Source organism: Pan troglodytes, chromosome 12 (assembly GCF_028858775.2).
Source record: "Pan troglodytes isolate AG18354 chromosome 12, NHGRI_mPanTro3-v2.0_pri, whole genome shotgun sequence".
NCBI lineage: Eukaryota > Metazoa > Chordata > Mammalia > Primates > Hominidae > Pan > Pan troglodytes.
In genome coordinates, this window is record NC_072410.2 from 115,859,721 (window position 1) to 115,875,490 (window position 15,770).

Here is a 15,770-nt window from a genome sequence, read left to right on the forward strand (position 1 = left end):
TTATGTGCCAACATTTATGAAAAAGCAGAACATAAGAAAACCCCTTCTCTTCAAAAGCTCCTTTAGAGGAAGTTATAGATCAGTGAACACAACCGCCACACAGTATGTGAAATGCTATTGTAAGTTTAAGCCCCACATGTTTGAAGAGCTGAGAAACATCGAAGTCCTGTAGTTTAGGATGGCTCAGTGTGGGAAATTGAGAAATGGGGAGGAGCATCTGCAATGGAGCTAGGAAGCTGGGGAAAAAGGCAGAAAAAGGCAAAAGAAAAGGCAGGGACCAGATGATGTCAGGCATTTTCATTCAGGAAGGCCCTTCCCGTACAGGATAAGTTTCAAATCAAGAATGGAGTCGCAGGTTTGCCCTCTTGGAAGGGACACCCTGAACTTCTTTCAGGAAATTCCTCTGCCCATCTTGGCCATCTGATCTGGTGGACTGGACCCTAGAGTCGGGCTTAGAAGCCAGTTACTAGATCCCATCTTAAGGACCCAGAAATAGGATCAGATAGGGTGGTGCAGCCAATAGAGCTGGAAGGTTATTTGCTGGGAAAGGAAGTCTCTGTTTTATCTACAGGAGTTACTGAAAGAGACCTTCTCTTTCCCCACTTATGGACAGGGGAGTAAGTGACATCTGCAGCCACCACCATTTTGCTACCACAGTGAGGAGACCCTGGATGGAGATGAAAGCAAAAGAGGCCTCTGCTTGGTTTGAGCTGCATAGAGTTGTGGGGTCCACACAGGCCGCAGGAAGAATCTGAGTGCACATGCAAAGGCAGTGGCAGTGGGACAGCAAGTGACAAAGTCCATGTAACTCACAGTTCAGAGACCAAAGAGTCCCACCTTTCTTTCAGAGATGAGAAAGCAAGAGGACAGAGGGAGGTTAAAGGACTTGCCCAAGGTTCCCCATTCATTAGTTTGGGAGCTAATCTGAGAACCAGCGACACTCATGGTTTTCCAATTGATTGCCTGCTCTACCATAACTTGTCGTCCCCACACAATAGCCAAACAATGGCTACTAATGGAAACAAAGCGTGCAGAAAAGTGGGGATCATAAGAAAATGCATGCCCCCTTTAGATCCCAACCTTGATAACCCAAGGAAGGCCCAGAGTGGCCACATGGCAGGTGGCAAAGCATGCTGCCCTCTCGCAGGCTTTGCTCACATACAGCTAGTCTGGAGCCCTCTAGTCCTTGCCAGTTACAGTCATGAGTTGTCCAAGAAGAGAATACATTCTGAACAATGTATCCTTAGATGATTCTGTCACTGTGCAAACATAGAATGTAGTAACATATACCTAGGTGGCATAGCCTACTACACACCTAGGCTAGCTGGCACAGCCTATTGCTCTGGGCTACAAACCTGTACAGGGTTCTGTGCCACTGTACTGAATACCGTAGGCAATTACAAGTATTTTCGCATATTAACTACAATACTAAGTATTTGCACATCTAAATTTCTAAACATAGAAGAGGTTTAAAATATGCTATAAAAGATGTAAAAAATCATATACTTAGACAGGGCGCTTACCATGAATAGAGCTCACAGGACTGGGAGCTACTCCAGGTGAGTGAGTGAGTGGTGAGCGAATGTGAAGGCCCAGCCGTTACTGCTGCTACAGACTTTATAAACACTCTATACTTCAGCTACACTCAATTCAGATAAAAACTCCATTCTTCCATAAGTTAACCTTAGCTTCCTGTAACTTTTTTACTTTGTAAACTTTTTCATTTTCTCAACTTTTTTATTCTCATAACATTTAGCCTAAAATACGAACACAGCTGTACAAATATATATATGTGTATATATACGTACAAATATATACATAGTACAAATATATGTGTGTATATATATGTATTTAATATCCTTATTCTGTAAGCTTTACTCTATTTGTAAATTTTTTTATTTTTTTTAAACTTTTTTTGTTAAAAACTAAGACACAAACACATTAGCCTAGACCTACACAGGGTCAGGATCATCCATGTCACTGGCTTCCACCTCCACATCTTCTCTCACTAGAAGTTCTTCAGGGGCAGTAACACCATGGAGCTGTCATCTCCTATGAGATTAACAACAATGCCTTCTTCTGATGCCTCCTAAAGGACCTGCCTCAGGCTGTTCCACACCTCTCTTATTTTTTCATAAGTAGTAGTACACTCTAAAATAACGATAAAAAAGTACAGAATAGTCAATACTAGGCAGAATGCATTTTTCAGCTGCTGTAATCTTATGGGACCACCATTATATATGTGGTCTATCATTAGCAAAACAAGGTGATGAGGCGCATGACTGTATGTCTCTGCTGAGCTTTAGACTAGTAGAAACCTTAGCAAAGTCCTCTCAATCTGGACCCATCATGCCCCAACACCCTCTTTCCTTCGCTGGTCCCACCGTGGTGGCTCTATCCGTTCATGCTTTCTCAAGGAAATAGTTCAAATGCCCCTGAAGCCTTCCTGAGTACTTCTGGCAGAATTCACTGTTCTCTCTGTGCTGTAACCCACTATCCACACTGCAAATATAGCCCTTCAAGCCCCAAATGATCGCAGCCCACACCTGCATCTCCTGCTGAGCGAGGGATCAGAGGGGGCAGGGATTATGTCTTACCTACGTATCCAGGGCATCTGGCACAAGCCAGGTGTTCAAAAATGTTTGAAAAATTAAATAAATATCCGCTACGTGCACAAAAAAGCACCCACTATGCGCAGTACACGTAATGCAAAGCTAACAGGGACATAAAGACGTGCAAAGGAAGACCATGCCCCAAATCAGCTTAATTTCTAGGTGAGGAAATGCCACTTATTTCCTAATGTGTTACATAATCAGAAGCTTAGGGTTTACACGTAGCTTTTCTGCAGCATACCAGGTGAATGATCTTGCAAATATATAGGAAAAAAAGGAAATAATACTGTATTACTTATCACCAGGCATGCTACTGCTCAATACTTTATACCCATTGCCCCATTTAATTTGTTCATGAGGTTGATCATATTTTAGAGATGAATAAACCAAGGCTCAGAGAAGTTAGGATGCTTGCTAAGAATCACACAGTTAGCAGGTAGTAGAGGCAGAACAGAGATCTGAACCTATATCCCACAGCAATGTTCAGTCACGCAACTCAACCAACCATCTAGTTCTGACTTTTTATTTCAACCACTAAGAGTCACTTTTATTATAGTTATGCATTGCATGGGAAAGATTCTGTCTATTAAACGTTACGTTTTTGTTTTGTTTTGTTTTTGAGACAGGGTCCTGCTCTGCTGCCCAGGCTGGAGTGCAGTGGTGTAATCATGGCTCACTGCGGCCTCGACCTCCTGGGCTCAAGCAATCTTCCTGCCTCAGCTTCCTGAGTAGCTGGGGCCACAGGTGTCTGCCACCACGCCCAGCTAATTTTTTTATTTTTTGTAGAGACAAGGTCTCACTATGTTGCCCAGGATTGTCTCAAACTCCTGAGCTCAAACAGTCCTCCCACCTCGGCCTCCCAAAATGCTGGGATTACAGGCAGGAGACACTGTGCCAGGGCAAAAAGTTACACTTTTATTTTTTTATTTATTTTTATTTTATTTTATTTTATTTATTGAGATGGAGTTTCACTTTTGTTTGTTTATTTATTTATTGAGATGGAGTTTCTTTTGTTGCCCAGGCTGGAGTGCAATGGCGTGATCTCAGCTCACTGCAACCTCCACCTCCCGGGTTCAAATGATTCTCCTGCCTCAGCCTCCTGAGTAGCTGGGATTACAGGCACACGCCACCACGCCCAGAAACTTTTTGTATTTTTAGTAGAGACGGGGTTTCAACATGTTGGCCAGGCTGATGTCGAACTCCTGACCTCAGGTGATCCACCCGCCTCAGCCTCCCAAAGTGCTGGGATTACAGACATGAGCCACTGTGCCTGGCCAAATGTTACATTTTTAAGTAACAACTTTCTATGGTTATATATCAAAATCCTGTCATCTGGGTTCTAATGGCAAAATTCCTAATTGCCAATAAATTGCTGATATAAAAATAGATTTAATTCTAACTGAAAGCAAAAAAAAAATTATATATATATATAAACATTATATATATATAATATATGTGTATATGTATGTTTTATTTGGCTTATTCAATCTTGTCATCATTAAAAAATAACTTTCACTAGACTGTTTTTTTTAAGAACTAATAGAAATGTAGACATTTCTACCTTCCCAGATAACTAGGGACCTGTGTCTTGGGATGGGACCACAGCACCTCCCTTTGAGCTTCACGTGTTCCCACCTTTGGGATAAGACTATCATCTCTAGTTCTAGCAGCTGTCTGAATGGAAACAACTCTGCCAGCAATAACACCATATTAACATTCTCAGTGTAACTGTCAAATGCCACAAGTATAAGACAGACCTAAATAGCTCTAATACGTCCCATTTTAAGTTAAAACATCTTCTACATTTTAGATTTCAGCCCATAAGGAATTTCCCAGGTCACTCTACCCACAGGTTGCATCTCTGATTGACAAAACGAACATGGGATTGGCCCTCATGGTGGGTAACGGCAGCCTGATTTCAAAATACGTGTCCACAATCCTTTCTCTCTGGCCAGTGCTCCAGCACAGAATTTGTTGGTTAGACTTACATGTCACTATTTTGCACACAAATGTTCAGCTTTACATTTGACCTTCTAAAGTTAGACTTCACACTAATCCAAATGGAACAATTTAAGATATCTGGTAGCTCTCATCATCCCCAAGCTCCCAAGGCCTAGCACAGCACCTGGAACATGTGCACAGGCTCTTGTGACCTCCAGAGAATCACGAAGAATCCACCAGGCACCCTGCAAGCAAGGAAAGCCCCGGAGAACCTGCTTCAGGGGAGTGCCATATTAGCAATTGCTAGGCCAGTCCCTTTCACACTGAAATACATTGAAGGAACACAGGTAAGTGGACAGTATGTCTCTGGCTGTGGATGTCTCGGTACATTCCTCCTGCTCTTGGGCACCTGGGATGCCTTGGTAGTGGGGGGTGTGGACAAGGATGCGGTGTCCGTCATTAGCAAACCCACTGAACCACACAAATCATTTCTGAGTCCATCTCTTGAGATAAATGTTCTTCAGAAGACATTTAGGGAGAGCTGCCCAAACTCTGTTTTTATTCCTGCAGTTCTAAACCCAAACTTAGAAGCAAAATGTGAAAGAACTAGGCCTGCTGACTGCCTACCACATGACTTCACACATGTTCTTCCACTTGAACTTTGAGGTAAACTATTTTTATCTCCATTATACAGATGGGGTAAATGAGGCCTGCTCAGGGCAGAAATAGAGCTGGCATTTCAGCTCCAGGACACCTGACTCCAAATGCCATGCTTTTCCCTCTAGCCCCGGACTCCTTGAGATAAAGTTACTTCAGCACTCAACTGTAATTTTGTAATAACTGTTTCTTTAAGAGTGCCTCCTTTTAGTCTTAGACAATTTTCTTCCTTCCCATGTCTGCACCCCCCAGAAAAGGACAGTTGCAACTCCTCTGGCCACAGACTCAGGGCTCCTCCCCATGGCCTGCCCCCAGCTTGGGGCGACCTGCAGCCCACACAGAGGGGAAGGCGCCACCAAAGCGACCAGGGCACCCCGACACCTCCTCCCTTCTGAATCTTCAACACACAGGTGCTTCCTTCTCTTCACGCTACAGTGAGCTACGGACAGAGGTGGAACTGTTTTCAACATTTTAAATTTTGGTAAATAGTTGTGAAAAAAAATCACCACAGTGTCACTGTTTTTTTGGTGTTTCCAGCAGCCTCTTTCGGAGAACACAGTGCTAGCTTCTTCCTTCACATCCACTGACTTTGGTTAGGCTTTTGGTCTCAATTTGAGTGGCTTATTTGTTTTTACTACAATTCTCTAGAAATAGAAAACTAAGACAACAATAACAAAAATGAAGGCCTCAGCAAAAAAGCCAGGGAGAATGAACTATTTCAAGGGTAAGAACACAAGCTCTGGCCTCTGACAGCAGGCAGGCGACTGCAGAGACTGCAAATGCCCCCCGCCCCCACCCCCCACAAGGCATTTTTGGCAGATGGGGAGCCATTCGATCAGTTGGGAAGATGTCCTTTCAAGTAAGAGGAGGTGATTTTGCGTAAGGCTAGTTATTGAATCCATCTTGAGGGGTTCCACCATCCTAACTCATCTAGAAATGACAATAAGCCCCATTCACAGTGTTAACAGGATGGAGATCAATCTCCCTCCTATCCTTCTCCATCTCAGAACAATGTCAAAAGCAACTTCCTTTCCTCTAGGTTGGAGCTGTCTTCCTGGTGCTTTAATGAGGCACATTTCTTGGATGGCAACTACAGTATTGAGATCAATACACTTCATTTCAATCTGTGAGATTTTACTGATTAGCTCTTCTCGGTCCTGCACTAAACTAGGTGCTAGGTGGATACAGAATGGGCCAGAAATCCTTCTGCCCTTAAGAAAGGCTGAATCTAGCATAAACAAGAAACAGAAGACATAGATGTAAATGTTTGTAAAGCTCCCTCTCCTTATCTATAAAACAAAGATAAAATATTTGCTGTGCCTACATACCAAGGACATCATGAGGTGCAAATGAAATACAGTCTGAAAGCTATGCAAGAAAGATGAATGCATCAGTGTACAGGGTGGGAGAGACTGTTCGAGTGACAGATTATAATCCAGGCATTTGAAAAACCCACAGGGAAGCCGTCTACACCATCCACATACAACAGCAGTTAAATTCAGAAGCGACTTTTTTTTTTTTTGAAGACAGTTTTTCATTTTTCTTTTCTGTACTTTTTAAAATGATAAATATTGTGTTTTATTTTTCAGCTTTTTTCAGTTATAATTGATAAAGACTGTCCATTTTATACTTCAAGTGAACAATGTGAAGTTTTGATATTCATTTTTTGTATACGTGTATACATCATAAATCCATCAAGCTAATTAAATATCCATCATCTCACAGAGTTACCAATTTGCGTGTGTGTGGTGAGAATACTTAAGATCTATCCTCACAGAAAATTTCAAGTATACATAACAGTATGATTAACTATAATTATCATGCTGTACATTAGGTCTCTAGAACTTATTCAACCTGTATAACTGCAACTTCATACCCTTTGACCTACATCTCCCCATTCCCTGCAGACCCCAGGAAACTACCGTCCTACTTCCGGCTTCTATGCACTCATTTTCTTTTTTCATTCCTTGAATGGACAGAAAAAACAAGTAAAATTCAATGAGATTAACTAAAAGTAAACCTCACACACTCATTTATCTTTTCCGATAGATAAAATTTGGGATTTGAGTTTGACCCAAACCCCAGATTCTTGACTTAGAAGTCCCCATATTCATTAAGCCCCGAAGGATCATCTGGCCCCAAAAGAATGTTGGCTACATCATAACAAATATTAAATGTGATTTTAAAATATCTATATTCTAGTTTAGCACTAAGCCAGTGAAAGATGACACTGAGGACTGAATATTCTAGCTACACACAATCACTAGGTTAGCACTGCCGTAACCTCAGACATGTGACTATTAAAATACATTTGATATAAGGTGTGGAAGCTTTTGCTGTGTAGCAAGGAGAACATGCGCTATGATAAGTTTTGTGAATTGTTATCACGAGCTTCTAAAATTCTGTTTAACCGATTGCTTTTGCACCACAAGCAACTGTAACGGAAATCTTCCACTCTGGGAGCCTGCCTGACTAACAGAATAATTCTTCCAAGAACTGTGTGAAGGCCTCAACAAGAAGACTCCACTGTCAGGCAAAATGTAGTCCAAAGGTTTGCCTAGTGTCTCTGCAAATGAAAGCAAAAAGCTCATCCTAAAATCACTGTAACATATATTTTATCCAAAAAGACCAACCAGAGTACAGAAGATGCATTGGCACTGGGCTATGGTTGTCATCTGCTCCACTGGGTACTCCCCAAGACAGAGCTTGCAAGACACCAGCGGGTCGAGGGCCAGGTCCCAGGTGGGCCGGTACCTTGCTGTGGTCATCGCAGAACAGTCTGAAACGAGAGAAGCACGGAAGGTCAGACCTCCCCACCCCTGGCATCCACCTGCTCCGTGGCAGGGTTCTCCTGGCTGTAGCTGGGACCCAGGGAGGTGGCCAACTGACTGCTGATGGAGCCTAGAGCATTTGGATGCTCTGAGAATTTTTTTGTTTTTTTTTTTGAGATGGAGTCTCGCTCTGTCGTCCAGGTTGGAGTACAGTGGTGCGATCTAGCTCACTGCAACCTCCGCCTCATGGGTTCAAGTGATTCTCTTGCCTCAGCCTCCTGAGTAGCTGGGACTATAGGCAACTGCCACCACGCCAGGCTAATTTTTTGTATTTTTAGTAGAGATGGGGTTTCACCATGTTAGCCAGGATGGTCTCGATCTCCTGACCTCATGATCCGCCCACCTCGGCCTGCCAAGCTCTGAGAAATTTTAACCAGGGGTGCCTGCCTTGGGTCTGTGAGTGGCTCCCTTACCATTCTGGTAGTAACTTTCAAGTCTGCCCTCAAAACGGCAAACAACTCACCCACACACCCATCCTTCCCTCCCTCCCACTGATGTGCATTTTAATAAGATACCTGCCAACCAGGCTCCTAAACCAGGGGGGCAAAACCTTAGCCATCTTGGAAGAGAAGCTTTTGCTAAAATACATATTGCTTGGATTTAACTGTTCTCCAGTGTTAAAGACGTGGCGAATATGAGGACAAGCCTGGGTGGAAGGGTCAGAGCAGAAGGGCTTGGTGGGGGTGGTGAGGCTTGAGTTTTCAGGGTAGCTGGAAAGAAGGTAGACATCCAACAGAAGGAAGAAATGTCGTAGCATCTTTCACCAGAAGACAAGGCACAAGGGCCACATGGAAGGGCAGAACCATTGCTATGCTTTGTGATCACACAGAACTGCCCAAAACAGTTCCCTAACCACTCTCAGCCTCAGCTGGCTCATCCACATGAGGGGACTGATAATCCCCTCTCACAGAGGTGTTCTGAGGATGAAGGGAGATCACATAAAGGGTCGGCCGCACACAGCAAGTGCTCAGGAAAATCCCTTCCTCCCTGTGGTGGTTAACACTGAGTGCCAACTTGATTGGATTGAAGGATGCAAAGTATTGTTCCTGGTGTGACTGTGAGGGTACTGCCAAAGGAGATTAACATTTGAGTCAGTGGACTGGGAGAGGCCGACCCACCCTCAGCCAGGGTAGGCACCATCTAATCAGCTGCCAGCAAAGCCAGAATAAAAAGCAGGCAGAAAAACGTGGAAAGACTAGACTGGCTGAATCTTCTGGCCTCTGTCGTTCTCCTGTGCTGGGCTTTCTGCCCTCGAACATCGGACTCCAAGTTCTTCAGCTTTGGGACTCCTGGCCCTTCGACCACAGACTGAGGGCTGCACTGTCAGTTCCCTACCTCTGAGATTTTGGGACTTGGACTGGCTTCCTTGCTCCTCAGCTTGCAGATGGCCTACTGTGGGACCTCACGTTGTGATCGTGTGAGTCAATACTACCTAATAAACTCCCCTTTATATAAACATCTATCTTATTAGTTCTGTCCCTCTAGAGGACCCTAACAAATACACTCCCCTTCCCCTGTGATGTCTCCTTCAGCCACAGCTTAGCAGACAGGGAATTTGACGATGCCGCTGGGCGCCACGGGTAGGTGTGGGACTTACTGTCATTTGAGTAGCTTATTCCCAGGGTCAAGGAGCTGTCCTAACTTAAAAAAAAAAAATTACATCATCCCTTTCTCAAGTTTTACGACTGACACCTCACTGGGTGTCACTGCGCTAATATTTAGTTAGGAAAACCCACCTGGTGAATTCTACATGGAAGGAGAAGGGAGAATTCACCCACCTGGTGAATTCCACATGGAGGGAGAGTTCTACCAGGAGGGAGAAGACACGTCTGGCCCAGAAGGAAGTGCCTGCAGGATCCTGAAAGCTCACCCAGCAGATGGGGCCCAGTGACACATGACAAAGGACATGAGAGGCAGAAATGAGCCAGATTCGGGGAGGAGACCCTGACTGTCAGAGCTCAAGCAACTGAAGGGGTGACTGAAGACCGCCCGGGATCTGCACTGGGAATCCGCACAGGCCTTCAGCGTCTGGAGCGGGAGTGGGCCGCAGCTGGAGGGGCCTCTTCCAAGGGCAGCTGGTGCCTGCAAGTCACTCAGTCTAAAATACATGTGTCTTCCCTGTTACAAAAGGACTCTTTGACACAAATTCCTCTGGACTGGCTAGCACTTTCAAGATAGTTTAAACAAGCATCATGATTTGACCTCAAGCTGGTGGGTCCTGAGGAGTGAGATAATTGGAGGCGTCACACGGCTTTCTGGGGCTGCAGGGGGTACAGACATCAAGGCGTCCTCCCCAGGGTCATATTCATTTGGATCATTTCTCTACACCTTGAATTTTATGCTTATGCTTATGACTGTCATCATTTTCAATCTCTACATGGGGTTTTCTGGGTCCTAGGCTGACAGGCTGTGACTTTTTTCTTTTGATTTCTCTGTATCTTTTTTCTGCTTTAATACTTAATAATTTTTTTAAGTAGCATCTCTTAAAGTTCACTGGACAACATGATAATTATATTTTAAAATGTTAGCTGGCCCTAAATTGGATCACAAACCTTCACCCCAGGCACTGAGGCTTGGGGCAGGCTGCAGAAATCAGTCAGGGCTGGAAAAGTTTCAAGGGGGCAGTGGCTGGCAATTGGCTGCTCTGGCCTGGAGATCTGGGGAGAGCTTGTGTTTTGACAATGTTGAAAAAGCACTGGGTACAAGTTGTGTCGGGCTGTTGGGGAAGTTGCAGGGTAAAGAGTTCACGCTTTGCAGTCAAGCAGACCTGGCTTCAAATTCCTTTTTTTGGCCACTTGGTTATGCTGATGTTGAAGAAATCACATAACTTAAATTTAACTTCTGTGAACTTAATTTTTGTTTTTGTTGTTTTGTTTTTTCCCTCTGTAAAGCCTGTATAACCATCACCACTCATGTAGACTTGGGAAGAGTGAGTGAGAAGTAAGAAGCAATATATTAGAATAATATATCTAATATATAGATACTAGGAGCTTGGTAAGTAGAAGTCATTATGATAGGTCAAGTTAACAAGCTTAGACTTTTACCTACATAGACAAAATGGATAAAACAAGCTGTTGGGAAGAGATATCATATGGTAAAATTAGTCATTTAGGAAGTTCAATCCAATGGAGAAAATTTTTAGAAGAATCAAACATCAAAACCTCCTAAAGCCTCCTCCCTTATCGTCAGCCATGCACTATGCTCCCAGCCTGGACATCACCCGAGAACGCATTACCCAAAGGCAGAGCTTAACTGCTCCACAGAGGGCCCTGGAATCCCCGCCTCCACCCCGCGTGAACAGTTCCCTGCCCCACAAGCCAGTTATAGCCTCTGTGCTGGACCTCTGCCCTGCCCCATCGTGCTTGTTCCCAAGACAATTCTCTCTCCTTCCAGCTTCAGATCTGGGCTCCTTTTCCTGTTTACTGCCTCTCTGTTGTGACCTCCTGGCACGGCGTACAGGGTTCCATCTGTCTGACTTCCTTTCTGCCTGGACCATGATTTCTATCTGGCCCCCAGTGGCTTCCCCTGCCCTGGGCACAGGTCAGCCCATGGCCCTCACCTCCCACTTCCCCCGCCAGCCCCATGAGCTGGATTTGAAGCAGGTCACAGCACCATTTCCAGGAATCACATCACTATTCTTTCCCCAACAGAATACACAGTCTCTGAGTTGTGCTCAAAATTGTGATTCAAACGGTGACAACAACAGGATATATTTTACAGAAAAAAAAGGGGTCTATATTGTCTAAACCCATCATGGACCTTCCCTACACACAGGATGGCCTTAATATGATTCTGCAAACAGTGAACAGCTGCGAACTTGCAATCAGATTATGCTAAGAGAATCACAATGCACAATAAAAGAAAGCACAGTCTTTGTTTTCCTAATGTGAATGTCAAGTCATATGAAATGGCAAACTGTTTTAGGAACATCTGGTCAATTATAAGTATTATTCAATTTAAGCAATTCAAAATGTGCATAAGGCAATTTACTTATTAAGCATGACTGAGACCATGCTAAGGATTGTGCCTTGTGATGAAAGAGGCGTGGACACAAGGATGAGAGAGAGCTGGAGGAGAAAATAGTCCACTGTAGAGAGATTCGGCAGATTCCTGTAAGGTCCAAGGTGGTTATTTGACCAAAACTATCCCATCTCTGAGCCCCAGGGCTATGGACCTCTGTAGGCCCCTATTTTTCCCACCTTTACTCCTTCAAAGCAAACCTTGGAAAGGTAGGCAGCTGCCAGCCAGTCATCATCCACCTCTTACTTTCATGCCTTCCTCCAGAAAGTCCCTGCTCTCCTCCAGTTGCCTGGGACACTCTCATGTTTCCTCTGCAGCCTAACTCCCTTTCCCTTCCTTACTCCTTCTCCACACCCTACAAACCCTTCACACCCAGCATCAGTCCTGGTGCTGTGTGACGTCTCCTCTGATTTCTCACCTCTCCCAGCTGTCTCCCGTCTCTGGGTCTCTGCTGTGTGTGGTCCACCAGGCTTCTCAAGCAGCGCTCTCTGAACACCAGCGTCAGCATCACCTGAGAACTTGCTGGAATGTAACTGGTTGGGCTCCAACCCAGACTCATTAAAACAGAAACTCTGGGGAGGTGGGTGGGGTGGCACAGTGATCTGTTTCCGTGAGCCTGGCAGGGACTGTGATGCACAATGAAGCCCAAGAACCACTGGTCAGTATCATTCCACTCAACAGCATTTCCAACCAAGTCCATCTCACTCAAGTCTGTGTGGGTTGAAGCCCACCAAGTGCACCGTTCTTCAACAATACCAAAACTCAGCTGTCGTGTCTACAAGGCCCTGGCCTACACTCTCATAGTAACTCCCATTTCTTCTGGGTAAGTGTGGCTTTGGAGGTCTACCGTGTCACCAGTCTTTCTGGGTAAGTGTGGCCTTCGAAGTCTGACATATGTGTGAATTTATCTCCCCAACTTGATGATACATTATTCAAGGGTAGGAACTATGTTCTAGCCTTCTGGACAGTGGTCACAGCAGCTATTCCATAATTATAACAACAATTATATATACATATATATATGTATTTATGAGAGAGAGATATATGTATGTGTGTGTATATATATGTATATATGTATGTATGAGACAGAGAGACTGTTAAATGTACATCAGACATTGTGTTCACCATTTGCATATACTACTTCATTTCTCTGCACAATGACTCTGAGACTTTGATAGTTTGCTATTATTCAAATTTTACCAATGAGTAAACCAAGGTTCGGAGAGGATTAGGGTAACCTGCACAAACATACAGGGCTATTTAGTCACAGTCTGTGTGGCCCTAAGACACAGCCATTTACCGTGCTACACCTCCTCTGTATATCCTCATCAGCTGAATGAGATGGAGCCTTTTGGATTTGTAGAGATATAAGACAAACCAACTTCAGTTTTGCTTCTGAGCTTCCTGGGCTTAACTTGAGCACGTACAGATTGGCAGTGGCTGGGAAAAGCTACATCTTCATAATACGGAGCTGTCAGCAGCAGCAGAAATTGGAGAATTGTGGCTGAGTAGAAAGTTGGCTGTAAAAGAGTTGGCTTATTCAAGTGTATGGCTTCATGATGCTTTAGGAAAGTACTTGGACGCTGTCTCCTCCCAAGCAGATGATGCCCACTCAATGATAAAAACTTAACTGTTTCCAGCAATCACACTCCTAGTTTCCCAGCTAATGTGAAGACTTATGTTCACATGAAAACCTGCACATGCATGCTTATAGCAGCTCAGCCATAACTGCCAAAATTTGGAAACAACCAAGCTGTCTTTCAGTAGATGAATGGGTAAACTATGGTATATCCAGGCAGTGGAATATTATTCGGCACTGAAAAAATAAGTCATCAAGCCAAGAAAAGACATGGAAGAAATTTAAAGGCATATTACTACCTGCAAGAAGCCAATCTGAAAAGGCTACACACATATGATCCCAACTCTAGGACATTCTGGAAAAGACAAAACTATAAGGACAATAAAAAGATCAGTGGTTGCCAGGGATCATGGAGAGGAAGGGATGATTGGGCAGAGCACAGAGAATATTTAGGGGAGAGCAACTATTCAGCATGAAGCGTAATGGTGATTACATGTCATTATCCACCTGTCAAAGCCCACAGAATGTGCAACACCAAGGGTGAGTGAAACCTAGCGTAAACTATGGACCAAAGTTTACCCCCCTGGCAAATTTGTATGCAGAAGCCCAAACCCCCATTGGGACTATATTTGGAGATTTAGCACATCTAGAAGTCTATATATCTATATGTGTGTGTGTGTGTGTGTGTGTGTAGCAATCTCTCTCTATATATATATACATAGCAATATATATAATATGTTATATCATATATAATATATACGCTATGCTATATATATTATATATGTTATATTATATATTATATATATATAGCTCTGTGTGTGTGTGTGTGTGTGTGTGTGTGTGTATAAATATATATAGTCTTTAGGAAGGAATTAAGGTTAAATTAAGGTTAAATGAGCTCGTAAGGGTGGGACCGTAATCCAATAGGACTGGAGTTACAAGAAGAGGACGAGAGAGCTCCCATGCTCTTTCTTGGCCATGTGAGGACACAGCAAGAAGGCAGCCTCTGTAAGCCAGGGGGATGTCCTCACCAGAACTCAAGCACGCTGGCACCCTCCTCTCAGACTTCCAGCCTCCAGAACTGCAAGAAAATAAATTTCTGTTGTTTCAGCCCCGTGGTCAATGGTATTCTGTTACAGCAGCCCCAACTGACTACCATAGGAAATTATGAACCCTGGGAGAGAATGCTGATCAATGTATATTCATTCATGGTAACAAATGTGCCACTGTGGTATGGGATGTTAATAGCTAATTGTGTGTACGTGTGGATGGGTGTATGGAAACTCTGTATTATCTGTTCAATTTGGTTTGAACCTAAAAGTGTTGTAAAAAAATAAGGTCTTTTTTCTTCTTTTTTTTAAGAAAAGGGTATCTACTGTATGATTCTAATTATATGACATTCTAGAAAAGGCAAAACCCTAGTCGGCAAACAGATCAGTGGTTACTGGTAGCTTGGAGGGGAGCGGCTGGGAGAGCAGAGGAGGCTTGAATGGGTGAATACAGGGCATTTTCAGGGCAATAAAACTATTCTGTATGACACTGTAATAACAGATATGTGACATTCTGCACTTATCAAAACCCATAAAACAGAACTTTACAAAGGGTGATCCTTAATGCATGCAATTTAAAAAAAAATCATTGAGGAGGTCAGGGGCATGGTAGGATGGAATGCAGACTGTAACAAAGGTTCCACCTCTATTAAAAGCAGGTGGGGGAAAGGTGCTGATCAGAATGATTTCGGGAATGGGCCGAACCTGTAATAATAATGGCCAAGTTCATAAGCACTATTCTCCAGGTGATGAAGCTGCCTGCTGCAGAGCATGAGTTAACAGTTCTGAAGCCACTATCCCTTTACACTGGAATGGAAAAAATAAGTAAAGGGATGGTAGACAGTGCGATCCAGGTTTCTCACTGTTGGAGTGGAAGGTCTCAGATAAGCAAGGGTGGTCATGGAATAGAGTTGGCCTCATCAGTAGGAACTCATGTTTAGCCTAATATAGATTCAGGTGGCTAATAAAGAAATATGTATAGATTTGTGTGCACACACCGGTTAGTGTACATACATATGTTTCCTTGTTCTAGCAGCTGACAGGGCACAGAAGGAATGACATCCCAGTTTGCAACAAGCAC

General features: G+C 43.8%; 1 protein-coding gene across 33 annotated transcripts in view; it reads right to left on the reverse strand.

Annotated features, from left to right (window-relative positions):
- RNF144A (ring finger protein 144A) overlaps positions 1-15,770 on the reverse strand; it is a 344,436-nt gene that overhangs the window by 256,755 nt on the left and 71,911 nt on the right. For 29 of the 33 annotated variants that reach the window (XR_010149207.1, XR_010149206.1, XR_010149204.1 and 26 more), the window contains one exon: positions 7,844-7,989. The exons of 2 other annotated variants lie outside the window; for them this stretch is intronic. Coding sequence is in view for 24 of the 31 variants with exons in the window: in XM_016946468.4 (XP_016801957.1) it covers positions 7,844-7,978 (135 nt within the window). In the remaining 7 variants the exon portion in view is untranslated. Of the gene's footprint in view, positions 1-7,843; positions 7,990-12,479; positions 13,672-15,770 lie in introns of those variants that run through there. 2 more of the 33 variants (XM_016946497.4, XM_063789331.1) reach the window with 2 other exon arrangements.